Source organism: Haliaeetus leucocephalus, unplaced genomic scaffold (assembly GCF_000737465.1).
Source record: "Haliaeetus leucocephalus isolate CR32 unplaced genomic scaffold, Haliaeetus_leucocephalus-4.0 Scaffold83, whole genome shotgun sequence".
In the NCBI taxonomy this organism is placed as follows: domain Eukaryota; kingdom Metazoa; phylum Chordata; class Aves; order Accipitriformes; family Accipitridae; genus Haliaeetus; species Haliaeetus leucocephalus.
Window position 1 is genome coordinate 387,828 of NW_010972519.1, and position 15,752 is coordinate 403,579.

At 37.7% G+C, this 15,752-nt stretch overlaps 1 protein-coding gene across 2 annotated transcripts in view; it reads left to right on the forward strand.

The window, feature by feature from the left end:
- Nucleotides 1–15,752, forward strand: part of PDCD6IP (programmed cell death 6 interacting protein) — a 34,368-nt gene that overhangs the window by 557 nt on the left and 18,059 nt on the right. For both annotated transcript variants that reach the window (XM_010582348.1, XM_010582355.1), the window contains exons 2-6: nucleotides 5,889–5,943; nucleotides 7,738–7,807; nucleotides 10,761–10,888; nucleotides 11,495–11,648; nucleotides 14,796–14,896. In XM_010582348.1, the coding sequence (XP_010580650.1) occupies nucleotides 5,889–5,943; nucleotides 7,738–7,807; nucleotides 10,761–10,888; nucleotides 11,495–11,648; nucleotides 14,796–14,896 (508 nt within the window). The remainder of the gene's footprint in view (nucleotides 1–5,888; nucleotides 5,944–7,737; nucleotides 7,808–10,760; nucleotides 10,889–11,494; nucleotides 11,649–14,795; nucleotides 14,897–15,752) is intronic.

Below are 15,752 nucleotides of genomic sequence, written 5' to 3' on the forward strand. Positions count from 1 at the left end.
CCAGGTGTGGGCGGGGCAGTCGGGGTTGCCGGGCCGGTTCCGGCGGCCTGCCGGTGGCGTGCTCGCTCGCCCGCCTGCACCCCCCGCCGCGGGCCTGCTCCGACGCTGGGGTGTCTTGCAGCATCCTGGGGTGTCCCGCACTCCCCCTCACCGCCACCGCGCGGCTCGCGTGTTGGGCCTCGTGGGGTGTCGTGTGATGGCAGCGCGGGTCCGGCGGTGCGGCAGGCGGGCGGGCGGGTGGTCGTGTCCCGATCAACTTCCCCTTCCGAGTGTTCGTAACGTGCCAGTCGCGGTTGGGTCTAGGTAGAAACGCCAGACTATTTCGCCTCTCAGCAGAGAGCAGGCGTGTCTTTTGTTTTAGTGTTACGTTTTGTTGTTACAGCTGACAGCTTTCTTTTCGGTTTTGGTTTTGGTTTTTTTACTGTCATGTTTTCCTGTTGTTTTCTGTGTTTAGCAGCTTTCAAATGTATTTGCAAAGTCACATCCTTATTTTCTACTTAACATGCTTAGTTTGCTGTCAGAAAGTTTACTGGCGACTCAATTGTGCTTGAGTTACCATCGGTTAGATGAGCAAAAGATTAATCTGTGCCTTTTGCCTGGTAAACTGCCTAAAGCCTGCTTTAGGACTAACTGCTCCATCATCTACAAAAGCACTTGCTCTTTCTTGTCTCTCTAGAACATTTATGGATTGCAGTATTGACTTACTGCAGTAGTCATGTTGCTCTGTTTCTCTCTGTTGGAAATATTTTGAGCCCATTTATTTTTAGCCCAGCTATTCACTGAGGGAGCTGCAATTAATTCACTAAATTAATACTAAGTACACACTTATATTTGCAAAGCTGGGATCAAAGATTTGCAGTGCCAGAATATGAGTTTTTACATAGGGGCAGCAACTTGTTTTCTTTTTTTAAAGAAGGAAAAAAGATAGAGGGATTTTCTAGGATAGGGAGAAGTGATGCTTGTAGACATGACACATTTCTGTTATATCATGAACAAGTATAAATATATTTGATGTTGACTAGAATTTCTTATTTATAAACTTAAAAAAATAAAGACGAATGGAAGATAAACAAGTGACTGATTAAGAAGGAGGCAAGATTTGTAAAATGAGTTACTGATGTTTTTTGAGCTTATCAACCCTTCACTGGGTGTTTGGGCTATAAAAGCTATGACTACTGATCACGTTTTACAGTATCTTTGTAGTTTCCCATTCTATTCCAGTTGATTACTGTGTGTGCTTTTGAAGGTACTACTGTGTATGCCTTTTGAAGGTCAGGGAAATAACAAGCATCTATGAACTGAAAGAGGGACTCTGCTAGGCAGATTGAAAGGTGTATTATTATCTTCCCCTGAACGCTGGAATTGAGCTTCCTTTTCTGATGGTGCCAGTCAGGGATTTCAGATAGAAACTAATGACAAACCTGTTTGGCCCAGCCACATCACATGTCTTCACCCTACCTAACAGCTCTACACCGCCAAAAGAAGGCGGCTCTCTCTTCAGTTCTGGTCCTGCTCTTACGCCATTTCTGGAAGGCAAAAGGTGTACGTGGCTTTCTGACAGGTGAGCAACTTGAATGAGTTCAGTGGAAGGTCAGATGAACATCAGAGCTGGTGCAAAAGAGGATAAAAGTAGTGCTGCTGGAAGCCAAGGCGCTGAGTGGGACCTCCCTCTTTTAGTGCCAGCAGGTCATTAAATTAATTCAAGCCATAGTATGCAACTTCACCACAGGTCTTCTCACTGAGTACTGAAGGGAAACTACTTGCAATTGCATAATCACCAGTTTTCCTTTTGAGTCAATTCCATATGTGGTGATCTGTTCTCTCTGCTGCTGATCAGTGATCAGCAGATGACTTCAGCTGGCCCGGTTGCTGTTGCAGTAGTCAGGAGGTGTTGAATGTGGCTCTGCACCCATGCCACCTTATGTGAGAGCATGAAGTGATATCCCTGCCCCACAGAAGCTCCTCTCATAAAACACCTGCTTTAAGTGTATTGTTTGAGAATATTTGTGCCCTTTACAGTGGAAGTGAGATAAGATCAAAGTCTGAATTAACTGTAAACTAGAGAAAATAAAACAATCAGATGTATGCTTTCCCTTATCTCTAACAAGTTATGTGTGGTTTGTCCCTGTCTGAGCAGTTATATTCATTACTTACAGTTGCTGGAAAATAATTCTGTTCTTATTCTGTAAGAATACTCTGACATATATTCTGCTAATACTCTGTAAGGCACAGTTACTTTAAAAAGTCAGAATGTCTGTACGCCCAGAAGTTTGAAGTGTCCAGCTGAGTTTATGATTGAAAGAGCACAAGCGCCTGAGTGCCTTTTATTTCCTCTGAAAATTCCCTTACTTCTCCAACTTCCAGTATTTTCCTGTTGCTGTTGAAGAGTTGTACTCAGTCTTATGTTTAAGTAACAACTGTAGCAAGATGTTCGTTAAGGTTGGAGTTTAAAACTGCTTTGTTAGTGAAGCAAGGCTGGAAGAGCTAACTACAGTGTGGATACCCTTTGCATACATTGACTTCGTTGTGGCTTTTTATAGACCATAATACCTAGCAGTGCACTGTAGACCATTTAACTGTTAAGAAATGAGGGCTTAATCTTCTCTGATTAATCTAGGATTTGCCCACGGTTTTGTAATCTTTAGAAGCCTTGTTTTGCTGAGTAGTTATTGCAGATTTTTTTTTCAATGGAATAAATGAACTCAGGTGCAGCCCCATTTCCTAGGCAAACACTGACCAGTAAAGCTTTGAACGCATGTGGCATGCTGTTAGACTGATGAATGGAAATGCTTCTCTTGGAGAAGTGTTTGAGGTACCCAGTGAAAAGGGGCACAGTGTAACTCGGAAGGACCTCAGCCTGCTTCCAAGCTTTCTTTGTTTTGTGAGAATCTTGAGTGCTCTGAAGGTGACGTAGGTGAGTACAGATGTTTCCCCTTAAATTCTGTCATAGCAGATTTGATTTAGTGTTTCTTTTTTTTTTTCTTTTTTTTTCTTCTGAGTATAATTATAGCTTCAAGGGGTTCCTTGCTTCCTCTTGTAATGTTAAAGATAGCCTGGACTTGATTTCTGTTTTCTGGAGGGATGGCATGGTGGTGTGAGCTTAATTGGTTTAATTTTGCTAACAACTCTTGCAGTTCTTAAAAAAAAAAAAAAAAAGGTGGGGTGTGTGTATGGTTTATTTTGAATGGTCAAATTCTCTGAGGGCTGAAAGTTGCAGTTCTGGTTTCCAGCTGTGAGTTCAGGACTCCAGTTCTTATCTAGAAGAATGAAGACAGATCTTGGTCTCTTTCATGTACTTTTGGAGGAGATTTTTCTTTATGATTCTTTGAAGGAGGAACTAGATTTGAGGTTCTTAATGCAATACTTATAATTTAATTAAATTGTAACTTAAACCTTGACTTCCAACTCATTTGACTACTGTAACTCATTTTTACTAGCATTTAGGAGTGTATAATGCGTGTTTTGGTGAAAGATTGTTGTACTTCAAGAGCTAGATCAGGGTTGCTGACATCTGCTCTCCCTTTCATTGCTGTAGTTGGAACTGGGGCAGTTGGTATGTTTGCATGTTTTCTGTAGTTCATCACTGGCACAGCCAAACACACAACGCTCATCTGTGTTGCGTGGGGACTTCTGTTCTTTGTGTCTTGATAGTTAGGTTACTGTACATTTTGTTTTAAATAACACCTTTATGTTTACCCTCATCCACTTGTGCATCAGATGTGGACTTCCCTTTGATATTTATTTTCTGTCTCTGTACTGGTAGCTGTATGCAATTATGTGGTTAAGTCTTTGTTTACCATTTTGGTGTACGTTTAGTTATGTATACCATTATATTTATACATGTTTAGCTACTGCTAAACAAAAGTAAATGATTTTACTCTTTTTTTGGTCTGCAGAGTTTTAAGGAGCTCTTAAATCTTGAGTAGAATTTCAGGTTCTTTAATAAAAAGAAATGACATCACATGCTTAAAATAGTAAAGAAAATAGTAACATAAGTTCTGAACTTGTTTAAAACCAACCAAATAAAAAGCCTTGTGTTCTTGGTATTCATTGATGTTAAATGCAGCAATGTGCATATCTGGGAGGAACATAGACCTCATCGGCTTATTTTCTTTTTCTTTGTGATTCTGTTGACATACGAAGAATAGTCTGTTTGCAAGCACCCAATGCTTAGGCGCGCCCGACTTCAGAAGGACATTTAACAAGCTGTGCTTCTTGACTCTACCCTCATGGCAGATGAGGACAGGGTAATCGTGGAATGTGGGAATACGACTCAGCTTTAGTGGTGGCTTTTGATTAACAAATTGAGGCAGGAGGAGACAGCATGGAAAGTTTCGTTTTCTTTGTGATACTACAATGAAGGAGGTGCATTTAAATATATTGGTTGCAGTGATCTTCAGTGCTAGGGGTTTTTTTTGTTGTTTTTTTTTTTAACTATACCTTTCACATTCTTGGTAAGTTGTAAAAAGTAATCTTGCTTAAACTGCTGTCACAGTAAATATCTGCAGACTTTTTTTTTTTTTTTTTTACCTTAGGAGCAATTTCTTTCAACTCAATTATTAGTGGAAGTCCTCCTGGGTTACTGTTGCAGATTATTTTAGCTTTTGTTATGGCTTAGTATATTGTGTCTTAAATTGCAGTGGCTCAGTTGAAGTCAGAAACATCTAGTATTATATACATTGGCAGATATAATTCACTGAAGAATATGCTAACACTATTTTTTTATTGTTGTATATGACTTTTAAAAATGCTTCTTGAATTTTTAAACAAGTACTTATTGCCTGCAGAACATAACCCTTGTACATCTGCTTCAAGTCTAGATCAATAGTGATTAATATTTAATAACGTAATGTAAGGAAACAGGAACAATGTTAACCCTGTTTCACAGATTGTGAAACTCTTTACTACAAGGTGTTTTGTATATTGAGAACATAAATTCTTAAAAAAAAGAATTTGACCAATATAATGTTGGGTCTATGCCCCTATGGCAAGTGCTGCAGGAAGAGTATAGGAGACAGGCTTCACGTGTTATGTGTTCTAAGCAGTTAGCAGTTTAAAGGTTTTCTGTTCTGCATCCAGACTGTCATGTTTAACAAGTGGTACAGGTGTAGGGTACAACTCTGGAGAACTTTGAATTGCTTAACTGTTGCCTGGATCGACTGTGTGAGGGACTATGCTATATTTGCTGTATTATCTTTCTGGCATTCTTTGCTAAACATCTTCCACTGTGAGTAGACAAAATATTGGCACAGAGAAACTTTTGATTTTAATTCACTGTGACTGGTACAACATACTCTTACTGAAAACTAAGCTTACAATTAGAAAATTTTATCAAGGATTAGGCTCTCCAGTTGATATTGTGCAAGGCAAATGGCATCTATTTCGAAGACGTTGACGTTTAAACAGATGAGTCAGAAATTGTAGGGGAGCAGGATATAATGTTCAGATCAAGAGAGAGCAGTGTAGCTTGTTAATATTAAGTGCTGTACTTAATTTACTTTTGCAGCATGACTTAATGTCTGATGTTCTCTTTGTCTTCCTGTATGTATGTATACAGGGTCTCCTTTGCATGACATTCTTTTCTAATCCACCCTCCATCAGAAAGTGGAATGGGTCAGCTTTATCTGTGATACTCTTCTACTTCTGATTGAGACAGGGTTTCCACATAATCTGTGGAAGGCTACCTCCTATTGAAGTTGTTCCTCTACTAAGAAAATCCCTTTAGGCAGAATTTCTGTCTGTCCTGCAAATCCTTTGTAGTTACAAATGAGCTTCACAATTTGTGTGTGGGATATTTGCACCCTTTTCCTTACATGCCAGTGTAAGAAACAAAACTCTTAATTTGTTTTTATCTAATAGCTATTTCTCTCTTTTTTTTTTTTTGGTAGATACTATGATCAGCTGTGTTCAATTGAGCCAAAGTTTCCATTCTCTGAAAATCAGGTAAGATGACTTATCAAACCATTAAACTGAATCATGGCACCTACGATGTATGACTTCCAAGCCTGTATCTAATCCACTAAACAGTACTTCTCTTGGGCAAATCATTTAATCTCTTCGAGCCTTATTTTCCTAATCTCTGTTTATTTTCTAGTCGGTGATCATGTATAGTCTATACTGAAACTTCACCTCTAGTGGCCATAATTGCCTTTGTTTTACAGATCAGAAATGTTTTGACTTTGGCTAGTAGTCACTGTGGTGTATGTCAGAAAGAGTTGTGTTGGGCTGATTCCTCTTTAACTCTCCTTTTTCCAGGAAGTTTATTTCATACTATGTTCTAAAGGCTTTTAAAAACATAATTTCTATGGGAAAACCTTCAGTAATGGATGGAATATGATATTTGTTTTTTGAAGTAGAACAGATGTTTCATTCACAACAGCTAACAGAATTAACCCCCTTAAGAGCTTACCACTTAATTCCTGCCTCTGCATCTACAAGTGGCATAATTTTTATATAGATATAGTGTTCGTTAAGTTTTGGGGTTTTTTTCCTACCATATTTCTTTAGAATCCTGTCTCTGAGAAGAAATTCAGCTTAACTCCTGCCTATTGAAGTCTTCCTCAGGTGGAGACTGGAACAGACCTTTAGGCTCCTGTATTTTGGTGGAAAAAGATGTAGGTTTTCTTTGGATGTGTTTACAAATAGGACAGAATTTACATTTCTTTCCTGATCAAGTCATATTTAAATGGTAATGTTATTACTAAATGAAAAAGTTTCTTTCAGACTTACAGGTTACAAGTGAGGGAATAGATTTAATGCAGTTCAAACTGATTTGAGTTTTGCATGTAGCTGCATTCACTTGTAGCCAAGAATTGCACTGTGGTTTTTAGTGTGCAAATGTTTTGCTACGGGCATCTGCAAACCCTGAGACATGGAAAACTGAAAAACTTTAAGAGCAAGTTCTGCAGATCTGTAAACTGTTCCATCAAAGAGAAGAAGTAGTCAGTGAAAGCAGCAATGAACAGCGGAGGACCAGAACTTCCTGAACTAGAGTTGCTGCTAGAGAAAAATACGTTATCGAGCAGTACTGTGTTCTTTCTGAAGTTATTCTTCCCAACCACTTTAAACCGAGGAATTTTGATATCTTTTCTGGTTTTATACCAGTTGCCTACAACTAGTTTGATCAGCTGAGTAAGAAATCAAACTGTGGAACTTCAGTGCAGATTCTGTGAAGTATTTGCATTGTCTATGAAATATATGCTGGAAGTAGAATATAAAACACAGTGGTTTTTACCCGCATTCTCTTCCCTGAATGCATTTGCTCGTAATGCTGCTATTCGTTTCACTCAAAGTGATTGAATTTTGGTATTACGAAACAGTTCCAAATATGCTAGTAATTTGGAACAGTGGAAACTGCTTGGTTGGGTGGTTTCCTTTAACTGTGACTGTACCAGACTGTCAGACTTCTTGGGAGAGGAATAGCTTGGTTTGGAAATAAATTTATTTGTCACTCAGAATATGAGCAGAGCTAAAAGATTATTTTGAGAATTTCTGTCTTGTCTGCTTGAAATGTTTTGAGCAAACTAACAGGAAGGAAAAAAAGGAGAATAGATTTTTTTTTTTTTAAATAACATTTAATGATTTCCTGAAACTTCCAGGATGTTTGTAATGTTACAAGTGAATTAAATGTTTTTTATGATTAGAATATAAAAGGATAAATATGTGAATTTGGGATATTTCCTGAAGAGTTCGTATTTAATTTCAGAGATAAAGATCTTTCTTTTTCACAACTTTCAGGTCTGTGTAACATTTACATGGAAAGATGCTTTTGATAAAGGATCACTTTTTGGAGGATCTGCCAAATTGGGTATGTGAATGTACTGAAAGTGCAAGTATTAATGATACTAGATTTTGGGAATATTTTTATATAGTTGAATTGTTAATAGTCTTTCTAGTATTCTCAACATAGCTTTCAAATGAGTTCAACTGTATTGGTAACAGATTAATCACTTCAACATTGGTAAAGAATAAATGGGCCCCAGGCAAAGAATTTCTATAAAATTGAGGTTTAATATTAGTTTTCCAGAGGCACAAACAGGGACAATTCTGCACTGCAAATTCAGGATCATTACATGGATTTGGAACACTTGCCAATAGAGAAACTCAGACTAAATCCTTCTGAGTTAAGTGAGGAGCTGTTCAGTCATGTGTCATCATTCTTTAGTGTTTCTATTTATACCTAAGCATTCATCACGACTAGCACTGCGAGATGACCATTGCAATTTTTAAGCTTCAGACAAAGCCTGAAAAAATGTTAGAGTACTTAGTCTCTTTTTAGGTTTTTTAAAGTTTCTCTGTCCTTAAAGTAGCTCTCCGTTAGCAACTACTGAAAGTCATTGCAGTTTTCCATGTTCTGAATACACCTGCTAAAGCTGTGCTTGTGTGAACTGCATGTGTAACAATACACCGCATTCCCATGTGTAAGCAGGTGGTGCATACCTTTCCTTGCTTTGTTTTCTAAGAAGTCCTTCTGGATCACTGGAGACCTTCCTGAAGATACTATTTTTTTTCTCAGAATTTGGTTGGTTCTGTCTTCTTTGGGGCTAGCATTTCACGATGATTGAACCTGTTTCATAGTAAAGTTTAGAATATTTAATTATGATTTAAACATAGTTTGTGAATCACCAGAGATGTATAATAATTGTGAGAAAAAGAATTGGTAATCATAATGTTGATGATTATCCTGACAATTTGAACAAATGTGATGTTACAGCAGCTTGAGAAAGCTTGCTTGTCTGCAGGTTAATTATATGCTAGTCTAAATAATCTGAGGCAGGTGGCTAGAGATTTATGTGACAATCCATGTGAAATATCAAAGAAATTCTTAACTGAGATGTGAGTAACACTCAGTTAACAAGCAATGGAATAAATTTTATTTTGAAACTTTAAAGCAGATCTTAGTGCAAAGAAAATAACAAAAGGAGTCTTTTAGTATATATCTTTACAGTGCTGTATCGCAGTTTATCCAGATGCTGCTCTCCAGATTAAGTATAGTGTGTGTGTGTATCTCTTTATTTCAGATCAGAATTAGCAGTGGTGTTTCTCAGTGTAAAGCAAAATTTCCATGTACTGAGGGAGAAGAATTTCTGTTGACATCTAAGAGGAGGCAATCCTGTCTCCAGATGGAAATTCAATGTAAAACTCCTTTGACTTCCATGGGGCCAAGATACAGGGGTGTGACTTGAGAGTTCTGGCTCTTGCTGTGGTGACAAACTCTTTTCTTCCCATCTTCCCCTGAATCCCAAGCCTGTATCACAGGGGTAGCTGACAGATACTGTGGCTGCTTGAAAAGTGACCTAGTTCACAGCATGGCATGTAATCTGAAATATGTTGGCTTAAGTTAATAGGTAGAGCTATAAACAGATGAGTCTGAGGAAAATCTAGATTGCTAAGCAGCTGTTCTCACTGTAATAAATCACACTTGAGATGCAGTCCAGAGTATAAAGTAATTCTGCATCTAAAATAATTTTGCACTTCAGAAACTTTAAAGCCATATTTTCTTTCTTTTTTTGTGTTTAAGTCTTTTGAATGATGTGTAAATTGTGCAAGATCTTCTTTTTAGAAAAAATCTGGAAAATAAACTACAGAAGAGGTGATCTAGATAAATGACTATTGATGAAAGACAGTGATTGTGTAATTCACTTTTCTCTCAAGGAAAAAAATGGGAAAAATGGCGTGTCAGATTTATGGCTTCTTGTCTGAAAATTTAGTGCAGGTCAGGGAGTGTGAATGTAGAAACTTCAGAGATAGGTTAGATAAATATGTAGCTGTATAAGGAGGCTGGATGTTGGTGAAATGAAACAAATGTGCCTCTTTAGTACTTTCATATTTTAAGGATAACTTAGAAGTTGTACCTGGGTTTCTGAAATTGAAAATTCACTAGTTGAGTTTTCTGTATTTTCCAAGAGGAGTGTCTAGACACTTTTTAACAGTAGTAGGAAACTAATTCTGCTGTCTTTAGATTTTCCAGCACTTGCATATGGCCAATAACCTTCTGAAAGCAACTAATAGATTCAAAATGGTTCCTGTTCAGGTGTTAGTGATTCTAGAAGTGTGGGCTCCATCCTCTGGGACTGTGAAGTATTACAGGAGTTGAGTCTGGACAGGCTACTCTGCTGTCTAGTGAGCACAAGTTTTAATTAAGTAAATCCTTAGCTGTTTCAGTACATGTACAACCAAGATGTTTGTCAGCATTTTTAGTCTGAAACAATAGCTTTGAGAGGCAAAAAGTTCCCTGCATTTCAATAGATAGTAAGACAGAGCATGTAAAAAATCTTTGGCCTCAATGAGAGAAGAGTAGTTAATCTTGCATTCAAGATACAGTAGGAGCCTGTAATTGGGCCGTTATTGCAAAGTGATTAATGCACGGAAGTTCTTATTTCAGGTTATCCTTCAGTAATTCGTGTGTTTCTGTATCTTCAGGAGCCAAAAAGCTGCGTTCTAGTTAGAAAGACTTTCAAATTATTTTGTGTATTGTATAGATTTTCATACTACCGCTTTTATGCTTTATGCTGCTTTCTGTAGTTCATCATGTGCAAATGCTTTGTGGAAGTACTAAATTAGACTATGTAAAGCCTTTTGAATGAAGATGACTTTGACTTTGAAAGTTCAGTATGATTGGTGTTTTTTTTTTTTTTTTTGCTTGAAACTGTTGATCTCTTTAAGTACAGGAATTAGTAGTGTTGGCCTCATCTGTAGGATGCTAGAGTACTGAAGTTTATTTTCTTAATGCTATGGGTAACTGTCTGTCTTGATTGCAGCTCTGGCAAGTTTGGGGTATGAGAAGACGTGTGTTTTGTTCAACTGTGGAGCATTGGCAAGCCAGATTGCAGCAGAACAGAATCTGGATAATGATGAAGGTCTAAAAGCTGCAGCTAAGCACTATCAGGTACAGAGGCTCCCTGCTTATGCTTAGGAATTCAGAATTATTAATCTTAAAACATCAAATAAGTATCTTTCAATTTTAAAGCTATATATACACATAAATAAATATATACACACACACACACATATTTTCCCCCTCTTAATTGCAAAGGTTGGTTGGCTAAGTACCTGGTCTTGGCTCACATTTATTTACCAGCTTTGAAGAATTTAATTCCAGTTTCCCATACCCCTTCCCCCAAGTGTGTTGCTAACTAGTAACCTTCAGCTTAAGATTTAATAATTTTAGCTAGTATAAATTCTAGTTTTAACAAGTTATACAGTAATAATCTCTTTCTTCTTTGTGGAATGCATTAAAATTTCCATGTTCTTATGCCGTTAGGTGTAGCCAATATACTGTTACTTACAGTCTGTCTTAATAAATGTCTCGGTGTAAGTGGCTTCAAGAACAAGAAGTAACAAGGAATCTTTTTTAGTGGCTAAACAATAAATGGGAGACTATATACCAAAAAAGCCCCCCTTTCTTTTTTTAAATTGTTGTATGTATTATATTTGTAAGAGAAAAAATCTGTTTGGAAACATGAATGGTAATATGTTGTTTTGTTTTACTTAGTTTGCAAGTGGTGCTTTCCAACACATTAAAGACACAGTTTTGTCATCCCTGAATCGAGAACCTACAGTGGACATCTCTCCAGACACAGTTGGAACTCTCAGTCTTATTATGTTGGCTCAAGCCCAAGAAGTCTTTTTTTTGAAAGCTACAAGAGGTATATCTTAATTTTTGGCTTGTATATTTACGTGCTCATTACAACTTCCACAAAAACTTAGAAGTGTTTTAAGTTAATAAGAGCTTGATAAGGGCCTTTCAGAAGTTTTTATTTTTGCCTTTACTGATTCTCCGCACCCCCCCCCCCCCCCCTTTGCGGGGCTTTGAAACCAAACAACAGATCCCCCTTAAAAATTTGTCTAAGGTTCACCTGACAGTGTAGCTGTCCCATTTGCCTTTCCTTTCTTTTTATGTCCAAAACTATTAGTCTTCATCTTTACAAAAGATTTTGCTGGTTTATATTTTTTCCTTTTTCCCCCTTGAGAACAAAAGGCATTCTCTAAAAGAATTGAGAGTACTAGAAATGGTGCATAGGGGTTTTACCACTACTCCCCTCCTCCTCTGTCTGGGGAATGATTTAATGAGAATTCGGGAAGAAAGATATGACTGTGCTAGGAAACAAAGGGCATTTCCTAAGAGTTTAGGGGAAACAAATTCTGTTTGATTGCTCCTATTTTTAAGAGAGGAACTCTTTGACCCAGTCTAACTTTGACAATGCCCTGTTTATCTCAATGTGAAATTCTGCAGGTGGAACAAAGAATTATGTCCCTAACAGTTAAAGGCTGATTGTGAAATACTGATTCAGAGGCTGCACATTTTAATATAACTATTAAAGAACACATGCTTCAAAGAATTTTCCTGTGAAACAGTACTGTCTTTGGTACCAGATCCCTTACTCATTGCTATCCTGCTCTTCTCTCTGTATTTACAAGAAGTTGTGCATCTAGAAATTGCAGATATCTAAAAGTAGAACTATGGACATAGAGGTCACGTGATTGCCCACCAACTCCTCTCTCTCCCCATGTTGTTTGGAATACAATGGAGGAAGACAGGGGTTATCTTAACTGGAATGTTTCTTCTCTTCACAGGGAAAATCCCTGAAAATTATTGTAGCCTTCCTGCCTTTAGGAGAATCTCAGTGAGAAACTATTGTCCTTCAGCCAACTGATAAATTGTGTTTATGTTCTTTATCATGCTGGTAGCAGTATTTTAGTCTCTGGCTATTTGGACATTGGTTTGAAATAAATTTGTATAACAAATGCCTGAGACTTTCCTTCAGAGCAGGAGCAGATGCTTACCTCATTTTGCACAGGAAGTAGATCTTTCTGTCACCTTCTTGATTTCTTATTATTCAAAATGTGAAAAAGATAAAGCAAGGCTGATCCAAAACCCATGAACTGAAGATTTTGTGGCTACTCCCAAGACCACAAGTCTGCCAGTGTTAGGAGGACAGTAAGGTTAATAATCATCTGACTATGGAGGCTGTAGATTTTGTCAGAAGTAGAGAGGTTCTTTTTCCTGGCAGGAAAGACATTTTGTGAAGAATCATGTTTGACAACATGATTAACTTCAGAGACCTATTTTTCAAGTGGAAATGCTTCAAAGTTTGATCTGAAAACTCAAATTGAGCTTCTTGCTGCATTTCTATTTACCTTGCTTGCAATCTTCTTGTTTTTCTCTCATGTGAGACAGGCTATTTAGCAGCTTACCAGCTGATAAATGTTATTTGTGATAGAACTGAGTTCATTCACAAGTTGAAAGAAAGCGGAAGTGTTTGGCAAAACCCAGATTGGTCAGTTAGATTTAACTCCGCTGAATAACTACAGATCAGCTCTTTAGTTTCTGAGCCTTTCTTAATGTTTTCTTTGAGTGTCTTCAGGTCTGCATGTGTTCACCATTTGATCTCAAGACTTGCAATATTTTAAAGATATGTGAGTAAAAACTAAAGCTTCTGAGGTGAAAGATCTCTTCTGAGCTATCTGCATGGACAAATGAGTTTCTAACATTTCCTTTATAGTTAATATGCCAATATTTTTTTCTTAAGAGCTCAGGCTCTAGGAAGGAAGATGCAACTACCACACACTAGGTGGGGCTAGAAGGACAGTCTATTTAGATTTTAATTGTTTTGGTTTTATTAAACATTTAGTGCACTGGACAGAAACATTCTAGCAGAGAAGTAAGTTGCTAGATCTCATAAGCTCCTTTCATCATCTAAATCCTGTTCCACAGTGAAAAGATCTTTCTGGCATACCTTAAATGCATTTACCTCATAGAAGGTAAATATATTACATCATAGCTCATGCCTGAAGTGTTGGTAGATGTGTAAATACTCTGGAATGAACAGACTACTTGGGAATTCTTTTGATTTAATTTTGGCAATTAAGCATACTCTGCAGACTTCCTAATCTCCCCATACCACCCCTTAATGCTCATCAATCTGACAGTACATAAAAATCACCTGAGTCAGAGGATGCTTGTTTGTAAAGGCAGCTATTTAGAGTGGATGGCCAATGTTTGCATCGATTGTTTGTCTTCTCGTGAAAGGCTGAATTGCTAGTGCAGGGCAGAGCTGATTATAAAAGGAGATAAGGATAGATGCAGCATGTTCCTGTTTTAACAGTTTTGGCTTCAGGAGCAGGGTGAGGATGTGAGGCAGGGAATACTGCCACTGCTAGGCACATGTGGCTCTGATATGAAGCAGTGGATACCACTTGGAGGAGCTGTGGTCATTTATGTCTAGGAATGGTGTTTCTATACTCACTGAAAGCTAACTGGTGTGGACTGCCAAGGAAAGGACCAGTCCTTTCTCTTCTGCTGCACTTCTGCAAATTTTTGAGAGTCCTGATGTGGAGCTGCGTTAGAGAACAGATCCTGCTGAAAATTAACTATTTTTACTAACTATATTTCAGCTAAATTCTTTGACTATGGCTGCACAAATGCTTGTGCTGGCACAAGGGAGGGGCTGGGCACAAGCTGACAGAGTTAGAGTGGGACTGCAGCTTTTATTGGCAGCTTACCATTGGTCCAAGGTAGAGCATCACTCTTAATCCCACATAAATGCCAGCAGCTGCCAAAAGATTTCTTGTACAATTGACTGAACCTTCAGTGTCATGATTGAAGTAGAAAATCTGGAAACTGCTGTTGGATGTCAGGAGAGAAGAATGAGATCCCACCTTTGAGCTATAATGGAAAGCTATACACTTAGAATGCAGTTGTTGCTGTTTGAAGATGGAGTAATTTACTCGTTTGCTTGTAAAACCTGGTGATAATCATAACTGTTCTTTGTTTTTTCTCCCCTTCCCACCAGATAAAATGAAAGATGGTATCATAGCTAAACTAGCTAATCAAGCTGCAGATTACTATGGTGATGCTTACAAACAATGTCAATATAAAGATACTTTGCCCAAGGTTAGTAACTCTCATGGAAATAATCTGGGATCTGCTGTTATTGCGAATAACTGTTATTGTTTACGATGTACTGGAAGAAATACACTTAAAATGTATCCTCAAGAGAAGTTGATGAATTGCTACATTTAAGGGAAATGAACCTGTAATTTGAAAACCAGTGAAGAATCTGGGAGGCAAAACATAGTGTAGTTTTTTAAAATAAGTAAAATCTTATTAGATGAAGTGTGTTTACTTGCAACACATTTCATTTAAAGTGAACTTGAAATATTTATGATAGCACTTAGGGGTGGCCTTCTTAATGCCTTACTAAATCTATTTTTCAAACTAACACTTTCTAATGGGGCTTAATTGGCTTCTAGTCTCAATGTTTTCATGTGAAACTTGTTCTCATGTTGACAGCATGAATAGAGTGGTACTGTTCACTTACTTGTTAATGAAAAACATGGCTGGAAGTCAGTAGGTATCCTCTGTCCTTCTGCCTGCCTTCTCTTCTTCCACCCAAAACAATCTTGATGCTTGTAAATTATCTCAGTTTAGTCTTGACTGTTGATTTGAGTGCTGTTGGTTTTGGAAGTTGCAGAAGGATCTATCTTCATGCTCTTTGAATATGCATTGTATAACAAGTACTTAAAAATGAGCAGGTTTTCAGTGTATCAAATCTATCCATTATGTTCAAATCATAAAATAGTAGAAAACCTTTTGTGCAGTGTTATAAACGTAGAAGTTGGGTAAGATTTACTTCTGGTATTGTTGGACTCCTGAAATTTTATCTAGCTAAATAGGAGATAGTCTTCCATAGTGCTTTTTCTGTGAATGTCTCTGGGAAGCATTCCTTGTTGCTAATTTGCAGTTATTT